Source organism: Mchenga conophoros, linkage group LG6, assembly GCF_057382185.1.
Source record: "Mchenga conophoros isolate Kocher_MC1m ecotype Shallow Benthic linkage group LG6, M_conophoros_male_GT1.1, whole genome shotgun sequence".
Taxonomy (NCBI): Eukaryota; Metazoa; Chordata; class Actinopteri; order Cichliformes; family Cichlidae; genus Mchenga; species Mchenga conophoros.
In genome coordinates, this window is record NC_140531.1 from 12,240,533 (window position 1) to 12,265,523 (window position 24,991).

Here is a 24,991-nt window from a genome sequence, read left to right on the forward strand (position 1 = left end):
GAGCTTTTATTGTTTCAGACATTCAAACTACGAGTTTACGTTTTGTTGTCTCACTCAACAAATGTTCTATATTCTCTGTACACGTTATTTGTATTGTCTACAAATCGCGATTATTGTTCAAACAAGATCATTTTTATAGCCCCTCTGATGACATGGTCCAAAAAATAAATAAATTGTGGCCACAAAATACTACTTCGTGCCGTCGAAATAGTATAACGTGCCCACGAAATACTTATTTGTGGCCACGAGAAAAAAAGTCACTAAGGGGGATTTTCTGGGACTTCCAGTCATGAGAAGCTTTGCAGCTGTCTTGAATATTTTTTTTCACCTGGGAATAAACTTTCTCACTGTAATATGATGAGTTTCAAATTATTTGGAAATAACTAATAACCCTTTAAAGATTGATGGATAGAGGCTGCTAAGATGTCCAGATGTATTTTTAATATATCCTGATATTTAAAATTGTGAAAATGAATGCGGGTGTAATTTCTTTTTCACACAACAGTAAATCTACAACAACTGACTAAACAACTGATGTATTATCACCATTATAGCTGAACTTGTATGTGACTCCTGCTTTTAGTTGTTGCTGTTGTTTGGCTGGAGTCTACACCCCTGGTGTAGACTCCCCCCTGGTGGGGGGACTCCAGGCCTTGAGAGCCGGTGTGCTGCAGGTTTTAGATGTGTCCTTGATCCAAACAGCTGATTTAAATGGCTAATATGGCCTCAATATATCTTGAAGTTCTCCAGAGGCCTGGTAATGAACTAATCATTTGATTCAGATGTGTTAACCCAGAGTGATATCTAAAACCTGCAGGACACTGGGCCTTGAGTTCCCCACCCCTGGTCTACACCAACTCCTGAGGTACACATCTGGCTCTTTAGCAGCTCGGTGCTCATTGGCTCTTTGCTATTCGTGTCATTCTGGTGCTTGGGCCTGAGCAGGTATAATGGTTCAGTAATATAGATAACTGATTGCATATTATTCAATTCTTTTTACATTGTAATTTGATTATCTCTTAAAATAATTTGACCAACTTTAATTTAAAAAATAAATACATTTTTTTACAGCCATTTACACCAGTTTTTCTTGATCTACTGTTTATGTCTTGTCCAAGTGCTGCTCTGCACACAGCAACATGTGCACACACACACCAGCCAGCAGTCTATGGTGAGAGGTTTGCTGCAGTCAGACAGCTTGATGAAGTGTGTGGAGGCCAAAGAGAAAGAAAACCATTTCCTGGATGGTGATATGTGAACAGGAGAGATCAGCAAATTTATAGAGATGCTCGATAGAGACTTGATTATTATCACAGTCTTAATTCCTCTTTTTTAAAATTTTTTTATTCCTATTTATTCTATTTATCCCCTTCGTATATTTTATTTATATTGTCTCTGTATTTATATATATGTGTGTGTAATATTCTGTAACTCTGTAACTTCTGTCGGTGCTGTGCTTTTTTGGAAATCGAATTTCCCAGAGGAACCCACCCGAGGGATTAATAAAGTTCTATCTATCTAGAAGTAAGGGTAATATTTGATATTCCTATTTCTGTAACAATCACACTTATGAAAATACACAAATTTACGATAAAGCACATGTGCTGACCACAGAGTGAAACTTCCCACAAGAATGATGCATGGAATTTTCTATTGATTCTATTGATGTCAGATTAGGGATTGTGGTCAACAGATTTAGTTTCAATTCAAGTACCTAATCGTAGCCTCAGTGATTATATAGGACAAACATGTCTTAGTCAGCTGAGAGTAATTAAAAACATTACATTTACACTGTAACCCATGGCAACCAAGGTTTGAGGTGAGGAGGAAGAGGATGATATTTTATTATGACGCCGGTGGTGTCGTCGCTTTTTATTTCCTTGGGGAACTTCTCGTCTTACAATAAAACAAAGGTATGATCCTTCATATCTTGAGTCCAATGGCACAGACATGAATTTAAATGGCACAACTTCTCTTCTTCTCCACCTTTGGGGTGCAACATATGTATCCGGTCTTCAGCTACAGATGAAATCCGACTAGTCAGAAGGAAGATGTCCGTCTCGGCCACCATATACAAAGGAAACATGCCGGCTTCCACAAACCGGCGCACAAACTTATGTATTTTTAATAGATTGATTGTAAGTTCATGTGAGTGCATCAGTTTGTTGGAAGATGTAACCACTATGTATGTTTATGAGTACAATATCAAGAAGTGGATGACGCAGAAACATCAAAAACACAGCTTCACCTGCTGACCTCAGATGAAAGTACGAGTAACTCCTGACACGTTTACATACACAGCTTAACAGGCCTGATTTAATCTGAACATTTCAGAGTTTGTTGAAACAGCAAAGCACAGGTGGACATTTGTACGTGTTACAACAGATAAATCACAGGAATAAAGATTAAAATGAATAGTGGCTCAATATCATTCAGGCTTTATTTTCAGGGTTCTGGGATATAACTCATGCTGTTTCATGATAAAGGAGGATAAAGAACCCTAAATGACCCTGTGTGTTTGTTATACAGTCGACTCCCGGTAGTCGTGGTGATTTGGGACCACAACTGCCGCAAATACTTGAGAACCCCTCTAAAAACGCTTATAACTGCCTATTTTAATAGTTCAAACACCAAATATATCTTAATCTAAAACACTTTATATGATTTCAAAGTCATCTTACAATATTGCCCTTAAAATATTTGGCTTACAGCTACGCGTGAACACTTCTACAACTGTAAGAGTGTTCACGAATACCTGACAGGGGTCGACTGTATTACCATCGGTAATTAGTTGTTACTGTTGCCTGAACAATTATGTCAAGCAATATGTCTGCTGTAAAAGTAGCCTGTTGGTAGCAAAAAAAACATGAATATGCCCGTACGTGTAAGTGTCTCTCTTTATTACTCCCTCCCGGGATTTACTTTTTTAAAATCAGACTTTGTTTACAATTTGCAGTCATTAGAGTACATTCGTGGTTCTGGAGTATATTCTTTACATGGCATCATATGTAGCTGTAACAATTACTGTAACATTATGTAAACTGTAACATTAGAAGACCTTAGATATGCCGGGCATTTCTGTGTTGAAAGGAACATGTGATTGCACCGTGTAAGCTACATGAAAACATCCAGCAGATGGACTGCGTGAGAAGATCCCCATCTATCACAGGGCTGACACAGCTCATAACTCGGCCTTATTCAGAATCACCAGTTAACATTAATTTCATTTCATGTAAAGGAAAGAAATAATTACAAACTATATTGTGCCCTCCGCTTTAATCTCCATTGAGATTATTTTTGGTAGAAGTTTATATTCATAGGTGCGGTGCTGTTACCGGTGACCGTGGGGGCAAAAACCACTCCTCCCTGCTGAGCCGACATCGTGGCTCCAGCGGTAGGATTTAAAGTAGAGGATCCAGAGGATGCAGCTGCTCTGCCCTCTACAGCTGAAAGGACAAAGAAGCAGAGAATCAGTGGTAATGTCTGCACAGAGGCAGACCACAAACAGATTGTCAGTTACAGGTGAGTTTAAGAAACTCTGCATTCACCGCACCTTCAAACTTGCGCTCTAAGTCGTCTGCGATGTTGTTGACATCCATTTTCCTCAGGATCGCGACAGAGACTTTCACAGCCGTCGCTTCACCGTAGCTGTCTATCATACAACTCACAGTGTCCATACGGTCTTGGCCCTCGAGTTTGCTCTTTGGAATTGGTTTGCAGCTGTCCACGATCTTCATGGCGAGGTACCACTTAAAATGTTTATACTCATCCTTAGTCAGGTCTTGCAGTTTTTCTAAGAGCAGCTCTGGGACCAGCATGTCTGCTCACTGAACAAACGAGAGAGAGAGAAAATGAGCTCTGTTTCTTTTAAATAAATACTTCTTTCATTCCTTTATGGGCTTAGTTGATCAGAAAATTCATGTCTGTAACTATCTGTCTATTTTAAAGTATATTACACCACATTCAGTTTGTTCAAGATGATCTATAAAACAACAATAAGGCATTTAAGTGTCACTGCCCCCATTATCATAAAAATAATAGGAATACTTAAAAGTGTTGTGCAGTTAACTCCTCGGTTAATGGTTGCTTAGCTTAGAATATTGAACTTTTAAATATTATAAAGAAAAAACATGTGAGTGTAACTTTTCTGGTGTAAATCTTCTGTATTTTTAAGGTTCTGTGAACACAACAGAGACTACTACAATAAGTCCACCAAGAAAATCCTTTGCAAATCTGATGTGTGCATGGAATAAAACATTTATTTATTATGTTGTTGTTTTTAAATATGGTTTTTACTTTCTGCTTTTATTCAAAGGATGTTTTGAAAAAGTCTACGAGGAACCAAAGTTGTACTCAACAGTGTGATCACATTTTTATATGTATGCTATATGCTAGCCCCAAACCCTCTGGCTCTCTTCCAGTGTCTCCTCGGTCCTCTCTTCCTCCCGCCAACCAGTTGCATCAGGTGACTTCCCCTCCCTGAACATGGGCTCAAATGAATATAAATAAACCTGAAGGACTAGTTTAAAACACTGAAGCTAGTCGTGCAGTAGTTTCATTTTTCGTCGCTGTGTTTAGTGGGATCGCAGACAACGAGGAAGTAAATCAGCGTCACCACGTCAGTGAATTAATAGCAGTGCTAATACAACTTCTAAAACCTGCTAATGAACCACATCTGGATCTGGATCATACATCGGTCACTATATGCTCTCAATGTCTGCGTTCGTTCACATCCGATGTAAAGCTGCACACAGACAGAGCGAAAGTAAACAACAAGAAAGTCAAGTTCAAGTCTCCGTCATCCTTTCTAGCTCCTCCTGTTTCCTTTTGTATCGCAGCGCACAGACGTTATTAAACCTCCAAAGATGTGCATTTTAACTTTGGGGAATTTTATGAATCAAAGAACTCACCTCGTCACTGACCCGCCGATATAGCACCAAGCAAAGGATGTAAAGAAAATGGCGCAAACGAGTGCTTTCGGTTTCAAACCCTCTACCGGGAAAGTTCTGCGAAACCTACAGGACTACGTCAGGAGTGACTACTCAACACGTAGTGAACGTATTATGACTTAATGTGTGCACAGCCGTACTTGGTCAAGATACAACTAGTTTATATATAACCCCGTTGTGTTTATACGTCTTATGTCTATAGTCACATAAACGGAACATTTTGTCCTCCTTGTGATTCTGCCGGTAAAAAACAGCTGCTGTACAGATGTGCCTGAGCGACTGAGGGGTTGGCTGGTACATTGTAGTGATGTGTCGGTCACGAACGAAATGGCTCTTAGAGCCGGGTCTTTGATGTGAACGACGCGAGCCGACTCTTATCACAAGCCCTGGGTTCTTTTTTTCTTTCTCTCAGCCTCTCTCTCCCACTTTTTTTCCGCTTCACTCCGCATGAGCCTTGTGCTTTGCGCTGGGAAGAGGGGGGAGGGGCGGTAGTGTAGTAGTGGCCGGTAATAAACCAATCCAAATCAAATCAAATCAAATCAAATCACTTTTTTTATTGTCACATCACATGTGCAGGCACACTGGCACAGCACATGTGAGTGAAATTCTTGTGTGCGAGCCCCACAAGCAACAGAGATGTGCAAACACAACAACACAAACGAGCAAAATACAAGAATGGCCAACCTGAAACTAATAAATATATGTACAATATATAATAGTGTATGCATTTCTGGATGTGTATACTAAATATTTTCCTACGTGTGTGTGTGTGTGTGTGTGTGTATACACATTTTTACAAATTAAATAGTAAAAAAAATAAAATAAAATAATAATAATAATAATAAAATATATAAAATATACAGAGTTGAATATGTGCAAAACAAGTGGCATTTATATACAGTGTGGAGTGCATAATGTTGAAGTTCCAGTAGTGAAGCTGAGGTGTCTATGACGTGTTCAGCAGTCTGATGGCCTGATGGAAAAAGCTGTCTCTCAGTCTGCTGGTACGGGACCGGATGCTGCAGAACCTCCTTCCTGATGGAAGCAGTCTGAACAGTTTATGGCTGGGGTGACTGGAGTCCTTGATGATCCTCCCCGCTTTCCTCAGGCACCGCTTCCTGTAGATGTCTTGGAGGGAGGGAAGCTCACCTCCAATTATCCGTTCAGAGCACCGCACTACTCGCTGGAGAGCTTTGCAGTTGTAGGCGGTGCTGTTGCCATACCAGGTGGTGATGCATCCAGTGAGGATGCTCTCAATGGCACAGTGATAGAAGGTCCTGAGGATGCGGGGGCTCATGCCGAATCTTTTCAGTCTCCTTCAATCCTCATGAAGAACAGTGCTCTTTAATGAATTCAGCACAGACTAACATCGAAGAGGTAGCAGTGACACACATCAGTTATCAGCTAGCCATCTAACTGTATTCTATCTCTAAACCTTTACCGACTCCGCTTTACTCTTATTTTGCAACACCACCCTCTAGTGGTGCAATATGATATAAACATTACAGAACACAACATCTCCTCTCTCTTTATAAAAAGAGTTCACCAAATAACGTAGTACAGAAATAAAGTAATTCACTGTTTAGCAAACCAAACATACACTGGTGAACTTAAATGTTGCAATAGTTATAACATCAGAATACTACAACTAGAAAAGCTAAATAAGCCTGAAATTGTAAAATAAAAAGAAATTATTCCAGTTTTTCCATTACAATTTTTTCTTAGTGCATTGGTGGCAGGAAATCAGTTCTTCTTAAACCCAAAATAGAACAAGTAATGACATTTCTCTAATGTCCTTTTTCAAGCAACCTATTATGGTACAATATAGTCTTTGTGCCAACGAGGCTTATACTTGACGCGGGGCAGTCTTCTGGCAGTAGGTGAGCCAGTCTGGGTGTGGTGCAACCTAGCAGTGTCAGCGTTCTTTTCAGTCACTGGGCGACAGCGTGCTAGATGAGTGGCATTCCAAATCTTTCTATTACTCAGCAAGAAGGCATTCAAGCCTTTGGCTTTTGTTACTGTTACAGGAGGGGTAAATCTGGGATGTCCTTTAGGGACATGGTGGGGTTTCCTTATCCTCACACTCTCTCCTGGTAGAAAAGAAGGTTTCCGTGCGTGACGCCTACCATCAGTGTAACGTTGCATTTTCAACTGATATTTCTGAACTGAGTGACGTGCAACGTCATCCAGTGGAGACACAGCAGGAGGCAAAGGGAGTACATCCAGTTTAGTACGCATCTTCCTGCCATACAGGAGTTCATAGGGAGAGAGGGAAGTAGTTGCATGCTGCGTTGCACGGTAAACTTGAAGCCAATCCAGCACAGTCGCCTTCCATGGTTTCGACTGCTGGATTGCTGTCTGGATACAGGTGCGGAGGGCACGATGAAACCGTTCGATTGCTCCGTTTGCACCTGGGTAGTAGACAGATGTTCTGCTGTGGGAGATGCCTCTATTCTGAAGGAATGAGGTGAACATTGCAGAGGTGAACTGTGTACCATTGTCAGTTACGATGTTCTCTGGGTTGCCATGACGACTAAAGACAGATGAGAGGAACTGAATGACATCATCAGTAGTAGCAGAAGGTGAAAAGGCAAGCTCAGGCCATTTGGAGTAGTAGTCAGTCAATGTTATGACGTATCTACAAGCAGGTATTGCAGTATCAAAAGGCCCAACAATGTCAAGACCAAGTTTTTTCCACGGTCAGGCAGTGGGACGGGTTGGAGAGGAGCAGGATTAGTATGTGCAGTTTTGTCATTGGACTGGCAAAGGAGGCATGAGGTTATGGCAGACTGGACTTGTGAGTCCATTTTTGGCCACCAGTAGAGATCTCGTAGTCTTTGTTTTGTGCGCACAATCCCTTGGTGACTTTCATGTGCCAGTGCAATCAGTTTAGGTCTCACTGAAAGTGGTGCAATGAGCCTTGAGCCTCTGAGAACATAATCACTTAGGGTTGAGAGTTCATTACGGATTTTGTAGTAAGGTGCAAGCGTGACATCAAGTGCTTTGATTGAGGCAGGCCAGCCGCTTTGTATTTGTGAACGCAAAGCAACCAGTTCAGGGCAAGTTGAACAGGCAGAGTCAAAGTCCGCAACTGGAAGAGAGGACATGGCAGCAGAAACTTGGGCTACCATTTCATGATCTGCATCCGATGTAGGATGGGAAGAAACAGGCAGGGGCAGGCGAGAGAGATAGTCAGCTGTATAGTTCTGAGAACCTGGGCGGTAAATAACATCATAGTCTCTGCAGCCCACACACAAGCATAAGCTTCTTTTTCAACAGTTGAGTACTTTTGTTCTGTTGCAGACATTGTGCGGGAAGTAAACGCCACAGGTTTTTCTGTGCCATCAGATTGCACTTGAGCAAATACAGCACCAAGCCCATAGTCACTTGCATCAGTAGAGATCACGACACACAAGGCAGGGTCAAACAGTAGCAGTGCAGGACTATTCACCAGGAGTTTTTTTACTTCTTCAAAGCTCGCTTGTGCATCTAAAGTCCATGTGAAGGTGTTCTTGTCGTTAGCACAGGCATGCATAGGGGCTACAACAGTTGCAAAGTTTGGCAAGAACTTGGAGTACCATGACACCAAGCCCAGGAAGGATCTCAGAGCAACAGCATCAGATGGGGGAGGGGCTCTCAAAACAGCATCAATATGCTCCTCATCAGGAAGAATGCCATCAGCAGTGACAACATGACCTAGGAAGCGTAGCGATGTCTTCCTAAAATGGCATTTGTTTTCGTTAAGCACAAGTCCAGCATCTTTGAGCTTCTGCAGGACAGTGCTAAGGTTTTGGTCATGCTCAGCTGCACTTTTACTGTAGACAGTAAGGTCATCCAGGTAGTTTTGGACACCTGGGAGGTCTTTAAGGATTTCAGCCATCATTTTCTGAAAAGCTGAGGGGGCAGAGGCCAGTCCATAAGGTACTCTGCAGAATCTGAAGAGTCCATCATGTGTAATGAATGCTGTCAAATCTCTGCTATCTTCATGCAGGGGCAGCTGGTAGTATGCATTTGCAAGATCAATTGTAGAAAACACTTTTGCACCCTGTAAGCTGGCAAACAATTCATCCACATGTGGTAAGGGGAAGCAATCAGTGATCACAGCTTTGTTTGGTTCACGGAGGTCTGCACACAGCCTTATTCCACCAGTTTTCCGTCCTGTCACAACAATTGGGGATACCCATGGTGATGCATCAATCCGTTCAATGACACCAGCTTTGAGTAAACGATCCAGTTCTGCTGAAACTGAAGCCCTCACAGCAAATGGGAGACGTCGCAGCTTCTGACGCGCAGGTTTGACTGTTGGGTCAACTTTCACTTTATGCACAAAGGCACGCACGCAGCCAATATCTGGGGCAGCAGGGATGCAAGAAGCAGGTGATGGATTTGTAGACATCACAGAAGCAGTAGGATCAGTACATGGAGGTAGAACAGTATTGCCTTCGTGTATGTAACTAGTTGAAGGTCAGGTGGTTTTAGTGGCGTACCACTGAAGTGCTCTTCGTAGATGTGGTTAGGCAGGATAGAAACTGCAGAACCTGTGTACACAATCAGTTCAATGTCCTTAGCTGATGAGGTAGGTGTTCTCACATTTATGCTGCATTGCAATCCTTTTGATGCATGAGAAGGATCTGTTAAGTAAAGGACTGTGAGTTTTGGCAAATGGACTTCCCGTACATCTCTTGTCTTGGATGAGCAGCAGACACGAGCAAAATGTCAAATTTTATGACACAGTTTACAAGTAGCTTTGGCAGCAGGACACTGACGAAAGTTGGCTAAATGACTGTTTGAACCACATCTAAAACAGTTCTTAGATGTTTTTGTTGCATGAGATGGCTTTGCAGGGTGAGCATTGTACTTATGTTTCCTCTGCATGGAGTGCGAGTGAGACTGCACAGCTTGGACTGGAGTACTACTGTCTGCAGCTATGGATTTAGCTTGTTGAACTGCAGATTCCATTTGTGTTGCCAGTGTAACAGCTTTATCTAGTGTCAAATCAGGTTCCAGCAAGAGTCTTTCTCTTATGCTGGGGCTAGACACATGTTCAACTAGCTGATCACGGATCATTTCTTCTGTCCTGTCATCAAACTCACATTTAGAAGCAAGGTCACGCAAGCTCGCCACATACTGGATAACAGTCTCATGTGAAGCTTGTGTTTGCTGTCTGAAAGCATGTCTTTCCACAACAACATTTACCATTGGTGAAAAGTATTGTTCTAGGGCAGTAACAGCAGAGGCGAAAGTGTCACCTGTGTTTGGCAGTGAGTAGAAAATCCTTTGTCCCTCAGTTCCTAAGCAGTGAAGTAAAGTAGCTCTTCTTCGTGCTTCAGGCCAAGCATTCCCTGTTGCATTGATCACAAGCAAATAATTGTTGAACATACGCATCCACATGTTGAATGGCAAAGCAGGAACTCCAGGGCAAGGCAAAAACATCGGCGGCGGATGGACGTTTGCAGCCATGATGACTCAGCAAAAAAACTCAAAGCAGAAAAAAAAAAACACGCAGGGGTTACTCGTCGCCAAAATGTAGTAGCGGCCGGTAATAAACCAATCCTCATGAAGAACAGTGCTCTTTAATGAATTCAGCACAGACTAACATCGAAGAGGTAGCAGTGACACACATCAGTTATCAGCTAGCCATCTAACTGTATTCTATCTCTAAACCTTTACCGACTCCGCTTTACTCTTATTTTGCGACACCACCCTCTAGTGGTGCAATATGATATAAACATTACAGAACACAACAGGTAGTTACACACTCAGTAGCACAGGAACAGAGGAGGGAGAGACAGAGAAAGACAGCCAGGGACAACAAGGTCACATTAGAAAGGTATAGTAATCATCCACAACTATTTTCGGTTGCAGATGATAAAGGATTCAGAAAGTTTATTCATGCAGGCCCATATGACAGAGAATATGCATCTTCTTTTTGTTTTCATATTTTAGTTTATATTTAATTGTGTTGTGGTTTGCAGTGTTTTGTGTTGTTTCACTTTAAATTTGTAAAAGGAAAAAGCTGAAAATTTAAATAGTTAAAAGTTGAAATGTGAATATTTGATTTTTGTATTATATGATTTATTTATTATATTTTATGTGGCGTGAATAAATAAAAGTATATTTACGGTGGCCCCTACAGACAAAGCATGTAAAAACTCCAAAACACGTAAAAACTCCAAAACACGTAAAAAAACTCAAAGCACGTACAAAACACAACAGAAGTGCTCCAGGATGCTAGGGCGCAGTGTTGAGCTTTTGTTACCTAGTGGCTACACAAGCCAGCAAGTACCAATGACCGGATTTGGTGTGTGGTAATAACAGGTAAATGAACATTGTTTTTAAATTATTTGAATATATATATGTGAGTGCACAAACAATACACATATGCTTTCAACTGTGTAATTTAAGTGATCTAGGTAACCAGTGGCGGTCCTAGCCTGTTTGGCGCCCCGGGCGAACACTCCCTCTGCCCCCCCCCCCCCCCCCCCCCACACACACACACACACACACACATATAAAACATAAAACATATTAAGGATTATACATTAACATAAAACTGTTGTCGGAACCATACTGAATTTCGCCATAGAAACACACACACACACACACACACACACACACACACACACACACACACACACACACACACACACACACATATAAAGAGAGAGAGAGTATGCATTGTATGCAAACGGCTACCAAACAGCCATCATAATTCGTCATACAATGAGAACAGGACAAATCAACAATTGACAATGACTAATTAATATTAAAATCTGTAACATAATGTATTGTTTGGAGTTTAGTCTGTTACTGTTACTATTTTTACCATTTCTTTTTGGAGCAACTGTAATCCACATTATTTCCTTAGGGATTAATAAAGTATTCTGATCCTGATTCTGATTGTTTCAGGATGACCTGCCATTATCCAATGACACATCTGCTTACCTGTATCTTTTGCTCGTTTCTCCTCCTCTTCTTTTCTCTTTTTTCTAAACTGAGGACCTGATGGCTTTGAACTTTTCTTGTCCATCTTCCATTGGTTTTAATTTTGGACTCCAGTATGAACACAAATCCCCCAACCCGAGGATCACCACAACATAACCTAATAGACCTACACCTTCGTTCACAGATTCACTTTGTCTAGGGTGTATTTCTGGGATTTCACACAACCCAGGATTCAAGTCATGAATACATAAAGGGCTTGGATTTCCATCATTATGAATGAAATGTGCTCTATTTGGAAGCAGCCGCCCCCCCCCCCCCTTTCGACGGGTTGTGTGTGAGACTTTAAATCATCAAACTGTAAATTATAAATTGTAAATTGTTATTGATCCCTTTACCCCGAGTCCTAAAGTGTATATTTATTTTCTTACTCTTCTTATATTTATTGTTTGTTTACTTGCACTGCTGTAACTGGAGCCTCATCGTCTCGTCTCTCTATTTACTGGACTGTAGCGGAGATGACAATAAAGTTTACTTTGACTTCAGCAGCGAGCAGGCGCACCGAGGGCTCTTGCGTTTACTTTTCGCGTATAGAATTTCGAAAAAACATCGGTGCAAATTATAAGTCTGTATCATGATGTCTGGTGTTTTCGTGTTTGTTGTTTTGTTTTTATTTTGTTTTATTTTGCGAGTTGGTTATTAGATACTGCTCCAGCCGGTCAGAGAATCCCCCGCCGCCCCGCCCTCTCCTCCCTGTGCCGCAAGCAGCAGGCGCACCTCGCAAACGGAGGGCGCTCTCACTCCCAGCAAATGGGCGATAGAAAACCGATCGGTGCTTATGCCATTCCCAATATGCGCTGGCTGATGTCGGGGCAGCATGAGTACGAGCAATTTTTTATCTTTTATTTTTTTTTTGCCGATGCCTGTGATGCCGCCCCCCACCACGATGCCGCCCTGGGCAACCGCCCGTGTCGCCCGTATCAAAAACCGCTACTGTAGGTAGCTCTGTTTTGGAAGTTCAGTTAACGCTAGAAATCTGTTTTGGGGTTTGTACATGCTTTGTCTCTAGGGGCCACCGCATATATTTATATATAAACATATATAAATAAAACCACTACTTACATTAGTAATTCCTTTTGTGCATAATTTTATATTATTGTTAATAATAAATTAATTAAAGCAACAAAACAACCTGAAGAGCCGGTTCAGAGCCGAAAGAGCCGGCTCTTTTTAGTGAGCAGAGCCGAAAGAGCCGGTTCTCTAAAAAGAGCCGGAAATCCCATCACTAGTACATTGTCTGTTATAATACAAGTGTTGTGTCTGCCAGACTCTCTCTCCTTAAGGTACCTTTCCCCCCATTGATGTTCCAGGGATGTACCTTTCATTGGTGTGGATTTAACAGGCATTCTTCACATTTGTGATTTGTGTTTACTGTTATTTTGTGTTGTTGCTGACATCCACCTGGATGATCATAAAGCTTACTACTACCTCTTGTAGCACTTACGTGGAGGTATATATACACAGTGCCGATGGATAATTACCAAGGTAATGAGTAATTTGGGCTAGTATCAGAAGATTAAGAACGACTCTTAGAGCTCTGGTACATGAATGGCAAAGAAACCAGACAAACACAGTTGTGTGGCTTAAAAGTACTTTAGTGATGTTAAGCCTTTTAAAAGAAATCAACACAAGATTACAACAGGTTTTAACAGAACTTATGAAAATGTATAAGTAATGTCTAAAATTTTCCCCCAAAGTAGCAAAAAAATAGAATAAAAATAAAACTGTGCCACTTTGATGAGGAGCTCTTTTTGTGATACTGTTGCCATCTCTCCCAGGATGAATCCCTGAGCAGTGAAAGAGCATATCAGTTGTTTAACATGTTACTCTCTTCCTTGTAGGCTGCTGTGTTTTATTTTAATTTTTGAAATCACACCACATGAACATATATCCTCTAGTATGTTATGCACTTTCACATATCATATTAATAAACACAGTGGGCCACCATTACCAAAATATGCCAGTGTCAGTCCAGCCCTGAACCCAGATGATCCAGAATGCAATAAGACTTAAAATGGAGAGCAGTTCAGAGTCAGTTCAATATTAATGGAGTTCGTTTCTGTTATCACATGTTTACACTGACTTGCCTACTATTGCAACGTGGAAATGTTCTCAGTAGTTTGTGTTGTATGTTGTATGTTTGTGTCATATCTGTGTTTGTGTTTTGTATCTTGAAAAAAATTAAATGTTATACTTTTTAAAATCACTGTCCATCCATCCATCCATCCACTTCCTCTTCTCCTTTTCAGGGTTGCAGGGGTTGATGGAGCCTATCCCAGCTGTCTTAGGGCGAGAGGCAGAGTACACCCTGGACAGGTCGCCAGTCTGTCACAGGGCTAACACAGACAGAGACATCCAATCACAATCACATTCACTCCCACATTCACACCTATGGGCAATTTAGTGTTTCCAGTTAACCTGTCCCCCACTTTAAAATCACTGTTTTCTACTAAAACTCCATTGTTAGCTATAGGGACAATCAACCCCATTCCTTCTGACAGCTAACCCAGCTATGGGGTCAAAATTTCAGAGTGTCATAGATGAATGAATGAACAGCAGTTCATCAAAGAGTAAAAAGTGTGATACCCAACCCCAGTCTACCCCACGGTTTCTCTCTCAAACACATATTTAAATGAACCACACAAACTTGATTTACCGGCATGCAATTTCCTGCAAATTATACTAAATTTAACGCTGTGAAAGAATTCTTTGTTTTGTAACTGATGCGGTTTTGATAATCTTGCGTTGGTTTAGCTGCAATCAGTGGGGGAAATGTTATCAGAAGGAGTGCATAATTGGCTCTGCCCCGGTTTCACCCTGCATGTTTAGAGCCGTGCGTAATTCTGGTCAGTGTATGAATCAGTGGAACCGAGACAATGAAGCCTGTAATGCAGACTATAAAAACAAAAACAACGAGCTCATAGACCCCAAAACAAAAAACTGTTGAGTCAGTGACAAGTTTTGTGGAATTTCCTATACTAACGATATGCTTCAGCATAAAAGCTGTGCTTATGAGTGAAAGAGAGGCGCTATTATTGACATTAAGACATAAATAGGAGTCATATATAGATTATATGGTGGAAGAAAAAAAAGGGAAAAAACCAATCAGATGTTGTTAGCTGATTGAAGCTGATTTTTTAGTGCTTTTTTCCCCCAGTATAACACATCAATGGGATGATTATTTTTATTCTCAAAAGCTCTGTATCAGTGTATTGCTATGTAACTACTCTCTCTTTCTCTCTCATAGAGACACACACGCGCACACACACACACAGACACACACACACACATTCTTGCCCTCCACGTTGCAACACTACACTTCATTTTTCTTGACCCTCCCTTCCTTCCTCTCTTCATATACCAACAGAGAACGCCCATGGTGGGTTTCAGAGGCCAGAGCAAAGGAACTCCCTCGTCATCAACTTCAGACACACAGAAGCAAAGCAAATACACACACCCCACACCCACATGTGCACTCACTCACTCACTCACTCACACACACATACACACACACTCACACACCCCACAGTTCCACATAAACTAAAAGAACCCACTGCTACCTCATAAGTCTCAGGCTGTGGCACCGTCAGCATCGATCAGCTGTTAACGTGACATAGAAGAAGGATGGCTTCTCCTGGATGGGCCGTTACGCTCATGCTGTTTCAGCTCTTCCACTCAGGTGAGTGAACTGATGGCTGAGTGGGTGCAGTGGGCAGCTCTGATGAGAAGAACCTGTTCAGTGTAGAAGCCAATTGGGCGATAGAAGCAGATAAGGTTAAAAAGTAAGATTAAAGAGTGTGACAAGAGAGATAACTGGGACTGAAGATGACTGGGCAGAGTGTGGTGGCTGCGCTTGTAAGAACCCCTGAGGCAAATTGATTTGTAGTTAAAAATGACATGTGATCACTTTTCTGAGGGTAAAGTTACTTTTTTTACTAACCCAATCCAAGCATTTCAGCTCAGGTTTTTCCAAAATTGTAGGAAACTATTTAACTTTAAAAAAACGTAATATGTTGTTAGAGAGGATTCAAAGCGGTTACACATGATCATATCAAACGTGAGACATTTGAAAACATAACACAAAACATTATCTACACATGTAAAGCTCCATTCTGCATCTGAAGAAATTTGAATTTGTGATTCTTAGACAGACTTAGCTGACAGTACTTCCCATTCACATTTTGAACGCAGGCTTTTCCTTAAAGATTTCCATCCCATCTTTGGGGATGGAAGCATCCCCAAAGATCTGCAAATCAGGAAAAAAAAGACGTCATTGATCCTTCAGGTTTTGAGACTTGTGATCCTGGTTTGGTCCGGAGACTACGCTCTCTGTAAGCTGACCCAGCTGGCAGTTGTACTGCATTGTTCACGTTGCAGAGTGGCACATGGGAAACACAACTATAAATTTTGACAGCCGGCACGCCTACTGCCAGTGAGATCATCTGATAGGCAGGAGAACAACCCCAGGACTCGATGGAACAATGGTCAATTGAAAAGAGGAGCGAGTTCTTACGATTTGGGCAGGGTGTCCTTCCTTCCTCAGAGGAACACACTGGGTGTATTCGGCATGCTATGAAACAATAGTTCACAATAGATCAGCTAAAATGAGTATTATTTCATGAGATGGCAAAATTTAATTGACCCTTGCATGTATTGTGTTAAGACAGAGAAAAAAAAATACTCATGAGATCATGTGAGTTACAGTGCCAGGACAAACATAGGAGGAGACCCATCCTTTTATTCATGTTTTTATTTATAGTATTGGGTTTAACATCACAGGTATTCAGTGTGTTAGGTCTACATGTACAGTATCCTCCATAATGTTCTGTTTTTCCATCTTATGGCATTCTCTCCACCATGTTTTACAGATGATGTAATGCGTTTCATTTCATAAGCCGTTTACTGTTATGGCACGGTATGGATCCAGTGTAAGTGTAGCGCGTGGCGAACACTAAAGCGGTCGCGCCAGAATGTCACGCTAAAAAGAAAGATTCTTTAAAATACAAGGGGGAGCAAGCGAGTCAGATACCACGGGCACAGAGAGGAAGCAGGTCTGATCAGAAACAGTTTATTACTAGGCCAGGGAGCACAAATAAAAACACCCTTAAAATGTATGTAATAAAATGTTTGCTCTCTACTAAAAACAATTCTAAAACCCGTAAAACTACCATTTTCTACATTCACTAAAACCCCCCTGCTATAATTAGGCCACATGTTCATTATGGGTCCATCAGCAGGCCAGGAATTCCTCCTTTAGAGCAGAGTCCACGCCAGCCCCGTCTTCAGCAGACAAGAAAGAGCCACCCATCTTCTTGTCCTTCCGCTGGCCCATCACTTCCCAGCCCGGCTTGCGTTCTGCACCCGAATCCATAATGTGACCACCGCCACAGCTCCCCTTGCGTCGGTGTCCTGCAACATAACAAATAGGGGCCAGAACAATGGTCCCAGAAGCGGCCCTGGCTCATGGCCATGGTGACCCTCTCCCAATCCAGCTGCACCCAGTAAACAACAGTAGAGACCCTACTCACAAATGCAGGCAGAGGTAAACCTCTGCCCTGCTGCCAATCACACGCGTTGTCTCTTACTGTTGCCGTTCCATGAGGTCAGGACTTGGTCGCCGCATCACACTGGCCATCTCGCATTAACCTTCCAGCCTCTCTCCTTCAGTGCTCAGCTAGCCTGTATTTAAAAGGTCTTTACACAGCTGATAGGCCACCTCTGGACACACCCCTGCCTCAGCAGGTGGTCCCTATCAGCTAATTTGTCCCATGTGCAGCCAGTCCACAGTGGATAAAAACCATGTCACATAAAACACTAAAAACCATGCAATAGAAACAGAATAAAACCATGCAAACAAAACAACACTCATAAATAAACACTAAAAATCAGAATAAAAACAATATACAAGATAAATACAAATTTCCACTGTGTGACATCAGGATCCATACCGCTAACTGACTGCTGATAAAAGCAGCAGGATGAATCCTGAAGCGTAAAGGGCTCTCTGCCCAAGTTCAGCCAAATTTTATAAGACAGTGCTTCACAGCGTAAATAGATTTTGACTCAAAGCATACCGCAACTCCCAGCAGAGCAGCTTTTCAGTGACTGAAGATAAAACTGAATGCAGAGAGACGCACAAATGGGGTGCGAGTGGTTGCAGAAACGGCCTGGCAAAGCATCTCAAGGGAGGGAACACAGTAATTGTCCATGGGTTCGAAAATCCAGGGAGTGATTAAAGGATTTTCCTCCAAGTATTAAGAACACTTTATTTAAATACATTTAAAAATCCATTGTGGTGGTGTACAGAGGCAAAATAATAAATAATATAAATAAATAAACATTTTTAAAAAAAAGTACATTTAAAAAGTCACTGTCTGCAGTGTTTTTGTAGCTACTTTCATTTTCAGAAAGCTCACAATGAATTTTTAACAGTTTTTTTTTTTTTTTTTTTAACAAGCACAATGGATAAACCCCAAAAAGTTGATTCTGTTCATCTGGATGTAGCGTTTTCAGTGGGAGAAACGTTTGTTCCTCATTCAGTCTCAACTGAAGAAGTTGCTAGAGTTTCTCCCACTGAAAACTCTACATCCAGATGAACAGAATCAACATTTTGGGATTTCCTTACCTGGATGATTGAGCCTGCATGAAATATTTTATAGTATTTTGAGGTTTTCTTCCAGTTTATTAAAAAAAAAGTACACGTAACACAAGGTTTTACAGTATTGCTGCCCCACAGATTGAACTTAGACAGAAAGGTACAACATGCAGTCTAAAGTTGCATAAGCTGACATTCGTAAGGAAAGCTTTAGCAACTAAAGACTTGGATTATTATAGTAAAGCAAGGAAAATTAGATCTTTTTTATTTCTTAGTTAAAACATGTTGTGTGGATTTCTGATAAAAATAAAAGTGCAAAATGATTTTGCACAGACCTTAAAGATACAGTACACAGTGTTTACTTTCATGACTTATTATATCTTGCTCTTTCTCCCACTCCCTTAACCTCAGGTACTTCATACCCTGTTTTCACTAGCACACCATCTCTTCCACCAGAATTCGCACTTCCCTTTCCAAATGTCAGCCTTGTCGCTTCTCCCATCACACCTGGAGAATCAACACAAAGTGTCCTCTGCCCTCTAAAGATATCACCCTCCACTGTGGTGGTCAGGTATGGCAAAAAAGAGTGAGTGATTATTTCAGGCTGACGTAGGTGGTCAGTGATAAGAGTCTGTGTGCACTAACTTGCTGTTCACTCATCTGTGCAGTTTAAAGCCTTTTTGGACAGTAAAATGATAGCTTGGTGTCACTCAGACATGGTGACCTTGTGGTATTTCATTGTTCAGAAAGGTTCACGAGATTTTGACCTTGTGTTGAGCTTCTGAAATCTATGGTGCAAAGATCAGCACTCTGATTTTTATCTTGGATCAATTTCCAACTATTAAATATTTCAGTTGCTGTCATGACTTGTATTGAAATGTAAGAGGCAACGTCAAGAAAATGTCACCAAATTAACAGAATCATCTGTGTGTCTGAGGGAATTAATTGTGTATCTCCTTTTACAGGTTTGGAGATCCAGTCAAAGCTAACTGCTCCATACAAAGAATGGGGTATTTTGGCATTGGTTGGGAAGTCCCACTGGTAGGTTAATCAGTGTTTGATTATACACAGTGTTTTATATGTTGAGAACCAAACAACACCCACTAACTAAACTAAATATAAGGCTTATATCCTCACTTTGTAGTTTTATATAAGAGAGCTGTATATTTTCATCACACAGTCTTCACAACTTCATATCCAATGCAAAGAGAGTTATGATAAGTGTGAAGTGTATTGGGAAATAAAGAAAGAGCACTGCAGATGCAGTATTTGCTTTGAGGGCGTTGACTGAGAAGTATTGAGAGTTGCACTGTGTTTGTGGATCTAAAGGACATGATAGGGTGCCAAGATAGGAACTGGGGTACTGCCTGAAGAAGTCAGGAATGGCAGAAGATGCAAGGATGGTGCCAGACATGTCTGAGGACAGCGAGACATTGGTGAGGTGTGAGTACATCAGGGATCGGCTGTGAGCCACTTCTTGTTGACAGTAGTGATTGATAGTCTGACAGATGAGGCGAGGCTGGAGTCTGCATGGACTATGATGCTCACTAATGAAATTGTGATCAGTAGTGAGAGTATGGAGTAGGTGGAAAAGAACCTGGAGACGTGGAGGTATGCTCAGAGGAGAAGAGGAATGAAAGTACAACCAAAACAGGATAGATGTGTAAATCAGAGGAAGACAGATGAAAAGGTTACCATGGAAGCAGCAGAAGTGGTGAAGGTAAATTCAATTCAATATTATTTATATAGGAAAAACTTTTTAACGAGAAGAAACCCATGGAAGAACCATGCCCAGGGAGGGGCAGGCAATTGTTGAGATTGGTTGGGGGTGAAGAGAAGGACACAGGAAAAAAAAGACACTGTGGAAGAGAGCATAATTTCAGCATAATTGTCAATAAGGAAAGTCTTAAGAGTAAACTTAAAAGTAAAGAAGGAATCTGTCTCCTAAATTCAAACTAGGAACTGGTTCCACCAAAGAGGAGCCCGAAAGCTGGAGACTGTCTCCCATTCTACTTTTTAATACTCTAGGAACCACATGTGAACTCAGTCTGACTGTGAAGTGATCTGATGGGGTGATACAGTACTAAAAATTCTTAAAAGACGTATTTTGGAATGATGATTTTGAATCTGATTCTGGATTTAACAGGGAGCCAATGAAGAGAAGACAATATAGAAGAAATATGTACTCTCTTACTAGTCTATGTCAGTATTCTTGCTGCAGCATTTCACCTCAAGTAAAGGCATTTCAGGGAGTTTTTAAGGCATCCTTATAATAATGAATTACCGTCATCGAGCCTAGATGTAATAAATGCATGAACTAGTTTTGGAGGTCCACCTACATTGTTCTTTGTAAAAAAGTGATTGCCCCCTAAACCTAATAACTGGTTGGGCAACCCTAAGCAGCAACAACTGCAATCAAACATTTGTGATCACTGGCAATGAGTCTTTTACAGCACTTTGGAGGAATTTTGGACCACTTGTCTTTGCAGAATTGTTGTAATTCAGCCAAAATCAAGGGTTTTCAAGCATGAATTACCTTTTTAAGGTCATGCCACAGCATCTTAATCTGATTCAGGTCAGGACTCCAAAGCAGTCCTGCTCTTTTTCTTAAGTTAGAGGTGGACTTGCTGGAGTGTTTTGGATCACTGTCTTTCTGCAAAAACCAAGTGCTCTTCAGCTTGAGGACACAAACAGATGGCTGGATATTCTCCTTCAAGATGTTTTGGTAGATCCATGGTTCCATTTACCAGATCAAGTCTCCCAGATCCCTAGGCAACAAAGCAGCACTGGACCATCACATTACTGCCACAACGTTTTACTGTTGGTATGTCGTTCCTTTTCTGAAATGCTGAGTTACTTTTATGCCACAAGTAATGGGACACACCCAGTCTGACCATTTTTCAAGGCTTGGAGATCATCACGATGTTTTCTGGAAAACTGAACTACGCCTTTATGTTCCTTTTGCTCAGCAGTGGTTTTCATCTTGGAACCATTTGGGGACATTTTTGCCCAGTCTCTACCTTATGGTGATGTCATGAACACTGAACTGAAGCAAGAGAGGCCTACCGTTCTTTGTTCCGGGGTGGATGAGTCGTTGCTGAGGTCCTGGGGTAACTTTGTTCAGCCAGTGAAAGTTCACCACTGTTCCATGTTTTCGCCATTTGTGGATAATGTCTTTCACTGTGGCTCGCTGGAGTCCCATAGCTTTAGAAATGGCTTTATAACCTTATCCAGACTGAGATCTGAGTTACATCGTTTCTCACTTGTACCCGAATTTCCTTCGATCGCAGCATGATTTCTAGTTTTGGAGGACTTTTTGGTCTACTCTACTTTGTCAGGCAGGTCCTATTTAAGAGATTTGATCGAGCACAGGTGTGGCAGTAATCAGACCTGTGTATGGCTACAGACGTTGAACTCCGCTTTTCAAAGACGTGATACACCACAGTTAATTTCCCCTTAATAATAAACACCATTTAGAAACAGCATTTTGTTTACTTGTTAATATTAAAATTAGTTTAATGGGCTGACACTTGAGTGTGATGAACACACACACACACACACACACACACACACACACAAAAATTGTGTTTATTGTTCATTGCCTTCACTTGAGGAAAAAAGAAAAAAATCTGAATAGCTTTGCGATTTGTTACCCTTTGCCACTCCAGAACCGTCCTAACTTTACATCACAAGGTTTTCTGATCTGGAGTGTTGAGAAGATGACTGACTGGACCATCAAGCCTGTGTGTTTTGCCCTATCTGAACAGGGAGGACAGTGTTACAGTAAACTCACCCTAATAGTCTACAGTAAGTCAACAGCATTATCCTTCTGACATGCATGAAGCACTTTACATGGCTGATATGCCAACCTCTCTCCACAGAGCCTCCAGACAGAGTATCCATCACATTTCTAAATCACAGTGAGTCACCGTTTGAGGGTGATCAGTATACTCTACAGTGCCACGTTACAGAGGTTGCGCCTGCTGAAAATGTCCTCGTGACCTTCTACAGTGGGGAGAAAATGCTGGCTCAGATGCACTCGAATACATCCAGTGAGAAGAAACCAGTGACTCAGAGCTTCACTCTGAACATCGTATCCAGTAAAGAAGACACTGAAGCTCAGTACTGGTGTGAAGCCAAACTTGAGCTGGGACCTGAAGGACCACAGCACCTTCCAGTGATGGCGTCACAAAGACTCTGTAAGTGAAACCAGTGATCTGCGCTACAAATTTTTGGAATTTATGTGGATTCTGTTTTTTAATTTCCCCTTTAGTTCTTTTTCCCCTCTCCACATCTTTAGGATCCCTCTTTGCTTTTTCTGTAAGGCCAAAAGGGTAGATGCAAGCTATTTGCTTCAAACACTGCAGCATCCATTTAAAACACGTACATTTTGAGCTCCAGTTCTGCCACCTGGAGCTTTCCCAGCATCACTGAACAACTACTTACCCAGGCTACATTTAATGTGCATATGGTTATCAAAGCTTAAAACAGCATAACAGCTCTGTAAGTATAACCTGATCTGCTCAGTGCGCAGGATGCAATATTATGGTAAAGCCACAACAGCATTTCCAAAATTGCTTTTTTACATGGGAGTGACAACCGTGCAGAAAACACAGCAAAGAACATATCAACACAGTTCAGGTGTGGATAATCCTAATATTTATTTACTTATTGACTGTGGAAAATGCCCACCAGAGCTTCTGCCATAGTCACAATATATGCACTGTTAATAACATATGACTGAAGAGTTTCTGCTCTACAAACCAGTTTATCACTCAAGAAGCATTTTAATGAGGCAATATAAAGCTGTTGTGTAATGTTTCCTCCTGCAATTTCAAGAATCACATATATAAACTACTTCAAATGAAACTGCACTCTTTGTTCTCCAGTCATATACCGTCAGCTGTAAAGTGTTACATAGAACTGCTTAAACCATATTTTTCTTCTTACTAGAAAAGTGAACAAACAGAGCTTCTTTCGTTAGATAAAATGTATTAGGTGTCTTTTCTTCCACTGATTGTTTTTCCTTGTTTCAGTTGCACCACAGCTTAGCTGTCCTGTAAAACTTAAGGTGACAGAGGGCGAGAGATTCCCATGTGAGGTGACAGGAAACCCTCAGCCATCAGTGACCTGGTTCAGAAATGGGCAGATAGTTGCCCCACCCTCTCATTTAAATAAAAAGGATGCTGGAAATTACACAATCCAAGCTAAAGGGTTATTTTCAAAAAACTTCACAGTGGAAGTGAAAATCCTTCCTGCCAGAGGTAGGGTTGTCTGCATTACTACTGAACACAATTAATGCTCCCTGTTAACATTTCTACTTTCATTGTTCCAAATCATCCTTCCTGGAGTTTGAGAAAGCTTTTGTTCTGATATATGATCATGTAAATGAGAAGAATCCTAAACTGAAGGTTTGGAGTAATCTTGTGCTAAAAACTGTTTCTTCTGCTTTCCAGGAACTGCAAACAGCTGTTGTGGACATTTCTTGCTGCTTGTTCTTCTTACCCAGATGATAACTCACGTGTAAAACCTTAAAAGTTCCTCTTTCCACGTTACTTGGATAAAAGTGCTCCTGCTGTAGAAAATGCAGAGAAATGTTCATTGCTGTGTCATTCCTTGTGTCCTTAAGGCTCAGCTTTGAATTTGAATGTCTTTATGTGCATTTCAAAGACAGTGGAGTCTCACTAAAAGCAGATTATGCTCTCTAGTTGTTCTTTTTAATCGTTTTGTTGCTGAACTTCTGTCCAGGTACATGTTCTTATGTAACTACCGTAAGCTGCCTTTGTTATCTGCCCAAAAGGCAAAGTTCACATCTTCCAGACTGAAAGCTTCTCTAGAAAGAAATTCACATTTTAGTCCTTAATCACTCAGTGTTCATGGGTATGTGAAAGCAGTATGATTTAGTTAAAAACAATTTACTTTTAAAGAGCTGAAACTGGAAATAAGGCGAGACAGTCCAGCAAAGGCATCCAGAAAGATATCTGGTTGTCTTATTTTCTTTTGAACATCACAATGGTGTTTCATTACTATTTGATATCTGAAGAAATGCTGAGTTACGCCCCCATCCTGCCATGTAAAGAATCCAAGAGTTTTTGGAAGGATTTTCTTTGGATTTGGAAAACTGGATCAATGTGTTGATGTGGGTGAGGGTAAAAAATTTAAATAAATCATTGGGCATAATGTATGTGTCAACCCACTGTCCAAATGTCCTGCTCCACCCCCTTTTGGAAACTGTCTGGGTTAGCTGTCAAAGCAAAAGCTGCACCCAAATGGTACAAGAGGCTAACAGCCTGCTCTTTAGTTGGGTAACTTTAGACTTCCTCATCGTCCTTTAGGCTCGTTGAGACATTTTATTTTTACATCCTTATTCACAGCTCCTGCATTACTCCTTGCAATACTTTCATTGCACAATAAATTTCAGCTTAAATAAGCTGACTAGGCAGTT

The 24,991-nt window shown here is 41.2% G+C and overlaps 2 protein-coding genes across 4 annotated transcripts; one reads left to right on the forward strand and one right to left on the reverse strand.

Annotated features, from left to right (window-relative positions):
- Positions 1 to 2,879: 2,879 nt before the first annotated feature.
- Positions 2,880 to 5,087, reverse strand: LOC146572212 (caspase b-like). The gene is made up of 3 exons (XM_085276227.1): positions 4,911 to 5,087; positions 3,554 to 3,827; positions 2,880 to 3,446 (listed from the first exon to the last, which is right to left on the reverse strand). Exons 2-3 carry the CDS (start codon positions 3,816 to 3,818, stop codon positions 3,292 to 3,294), a joined length of 420 nt encoding a protein of 139 aa, XP_085132353.1. The 5' UTR covers positions 3,819 to 3,827; positions 4,911 to 5,087; the 3' UTR covers positions 2,880 to 3,291.
- A 9,111-nt stretch (positions 5,088 to 14,198) lies between these two features.
- LOC146572213 (hemicentin-1-like) lies at positions 14,199 to 24,736 on the forward strand. Of its 3 annotated transcripts, none has more exons than XM_085276231.1 (8): positions 14,199 to 14,267; positions 15,319 to 15,630; positions 19,003 to 19,117; positions 19,512 to 19,587; positions 22,215 to 22,353; positions 22,428 to 22,745; positions 23,583 to 23,810; positions 24,003 to 24,736. In XM_085276231.1, the coding sequence occupies exons 2-8, from the start codon at positions 15,576 to 15,578 to the stop codon at positions 24,071 to 24,073; spliced, it is 1,002 nt and encodes a 333-aa protein (XP_085132357.1). In that variant the 5' UTR covers positions 14,199 to 14,267; positions 15,319 to 15,575; the 3' UTR covers positions 24,074 to 24,736. The 3 variants fall into 3 exon arrangements, with proteins under 3 accessions (XP_085132357.1, XP_085132356.1, XP_085132358.1); XM_085276230.1 differs by having other exon boundaries at positions 15,319 to 15,625; positions 18,953 to 19,117; XM_085276232.1 differs by lacking the exons at positions 14,199 to 14,267; positions 15,319 to 15,630; positions 19,003 to 19,117; positions 19,512 to 19,587 and adding an exon at positions 19,927 to 20,266.
- Positions 24,737 to 24,991: the final 255 nt, after the last annotated feature.

Coding starts and splice junctions, on each gene's coding strand:
- LOC146572212 (XM_085276227.1), bottom strand. CDS start 3,818: ATGCTGGTCCCAGAGCTGCTCTTAGAAAAACTGCAAGACCTGACTAAG. Junction 3,447..3,553: donor CTTAGAGCGCAAGTTTGAAG/GTGCGGTGAATG, acceptor TTGTCCTTTCAG/CTGTAGAGGGCAGAGCAGCT.
- LOC146572213 (XM_085276230.1), top strand. CDS start 15,576: ATGGCTTCTCCTGGATGGGCCGTTACGCTCATGCTGTTTCAGCTCTTC. Junction 19,118..19,511: donor CCCTCCACTGTGGTGGTCAG/GTATGGCAAAAA, acceptor CTCCTTTTACAG/GTTTGGAGATCCAGTCAAAG. Junction 22,354..22,427: donor ACTCACCCTAATAGTCTACA/GTAAGTCAACAG, acceptor CTCTCTCCACAG/AGCCTCCAGACAGAGTATCC.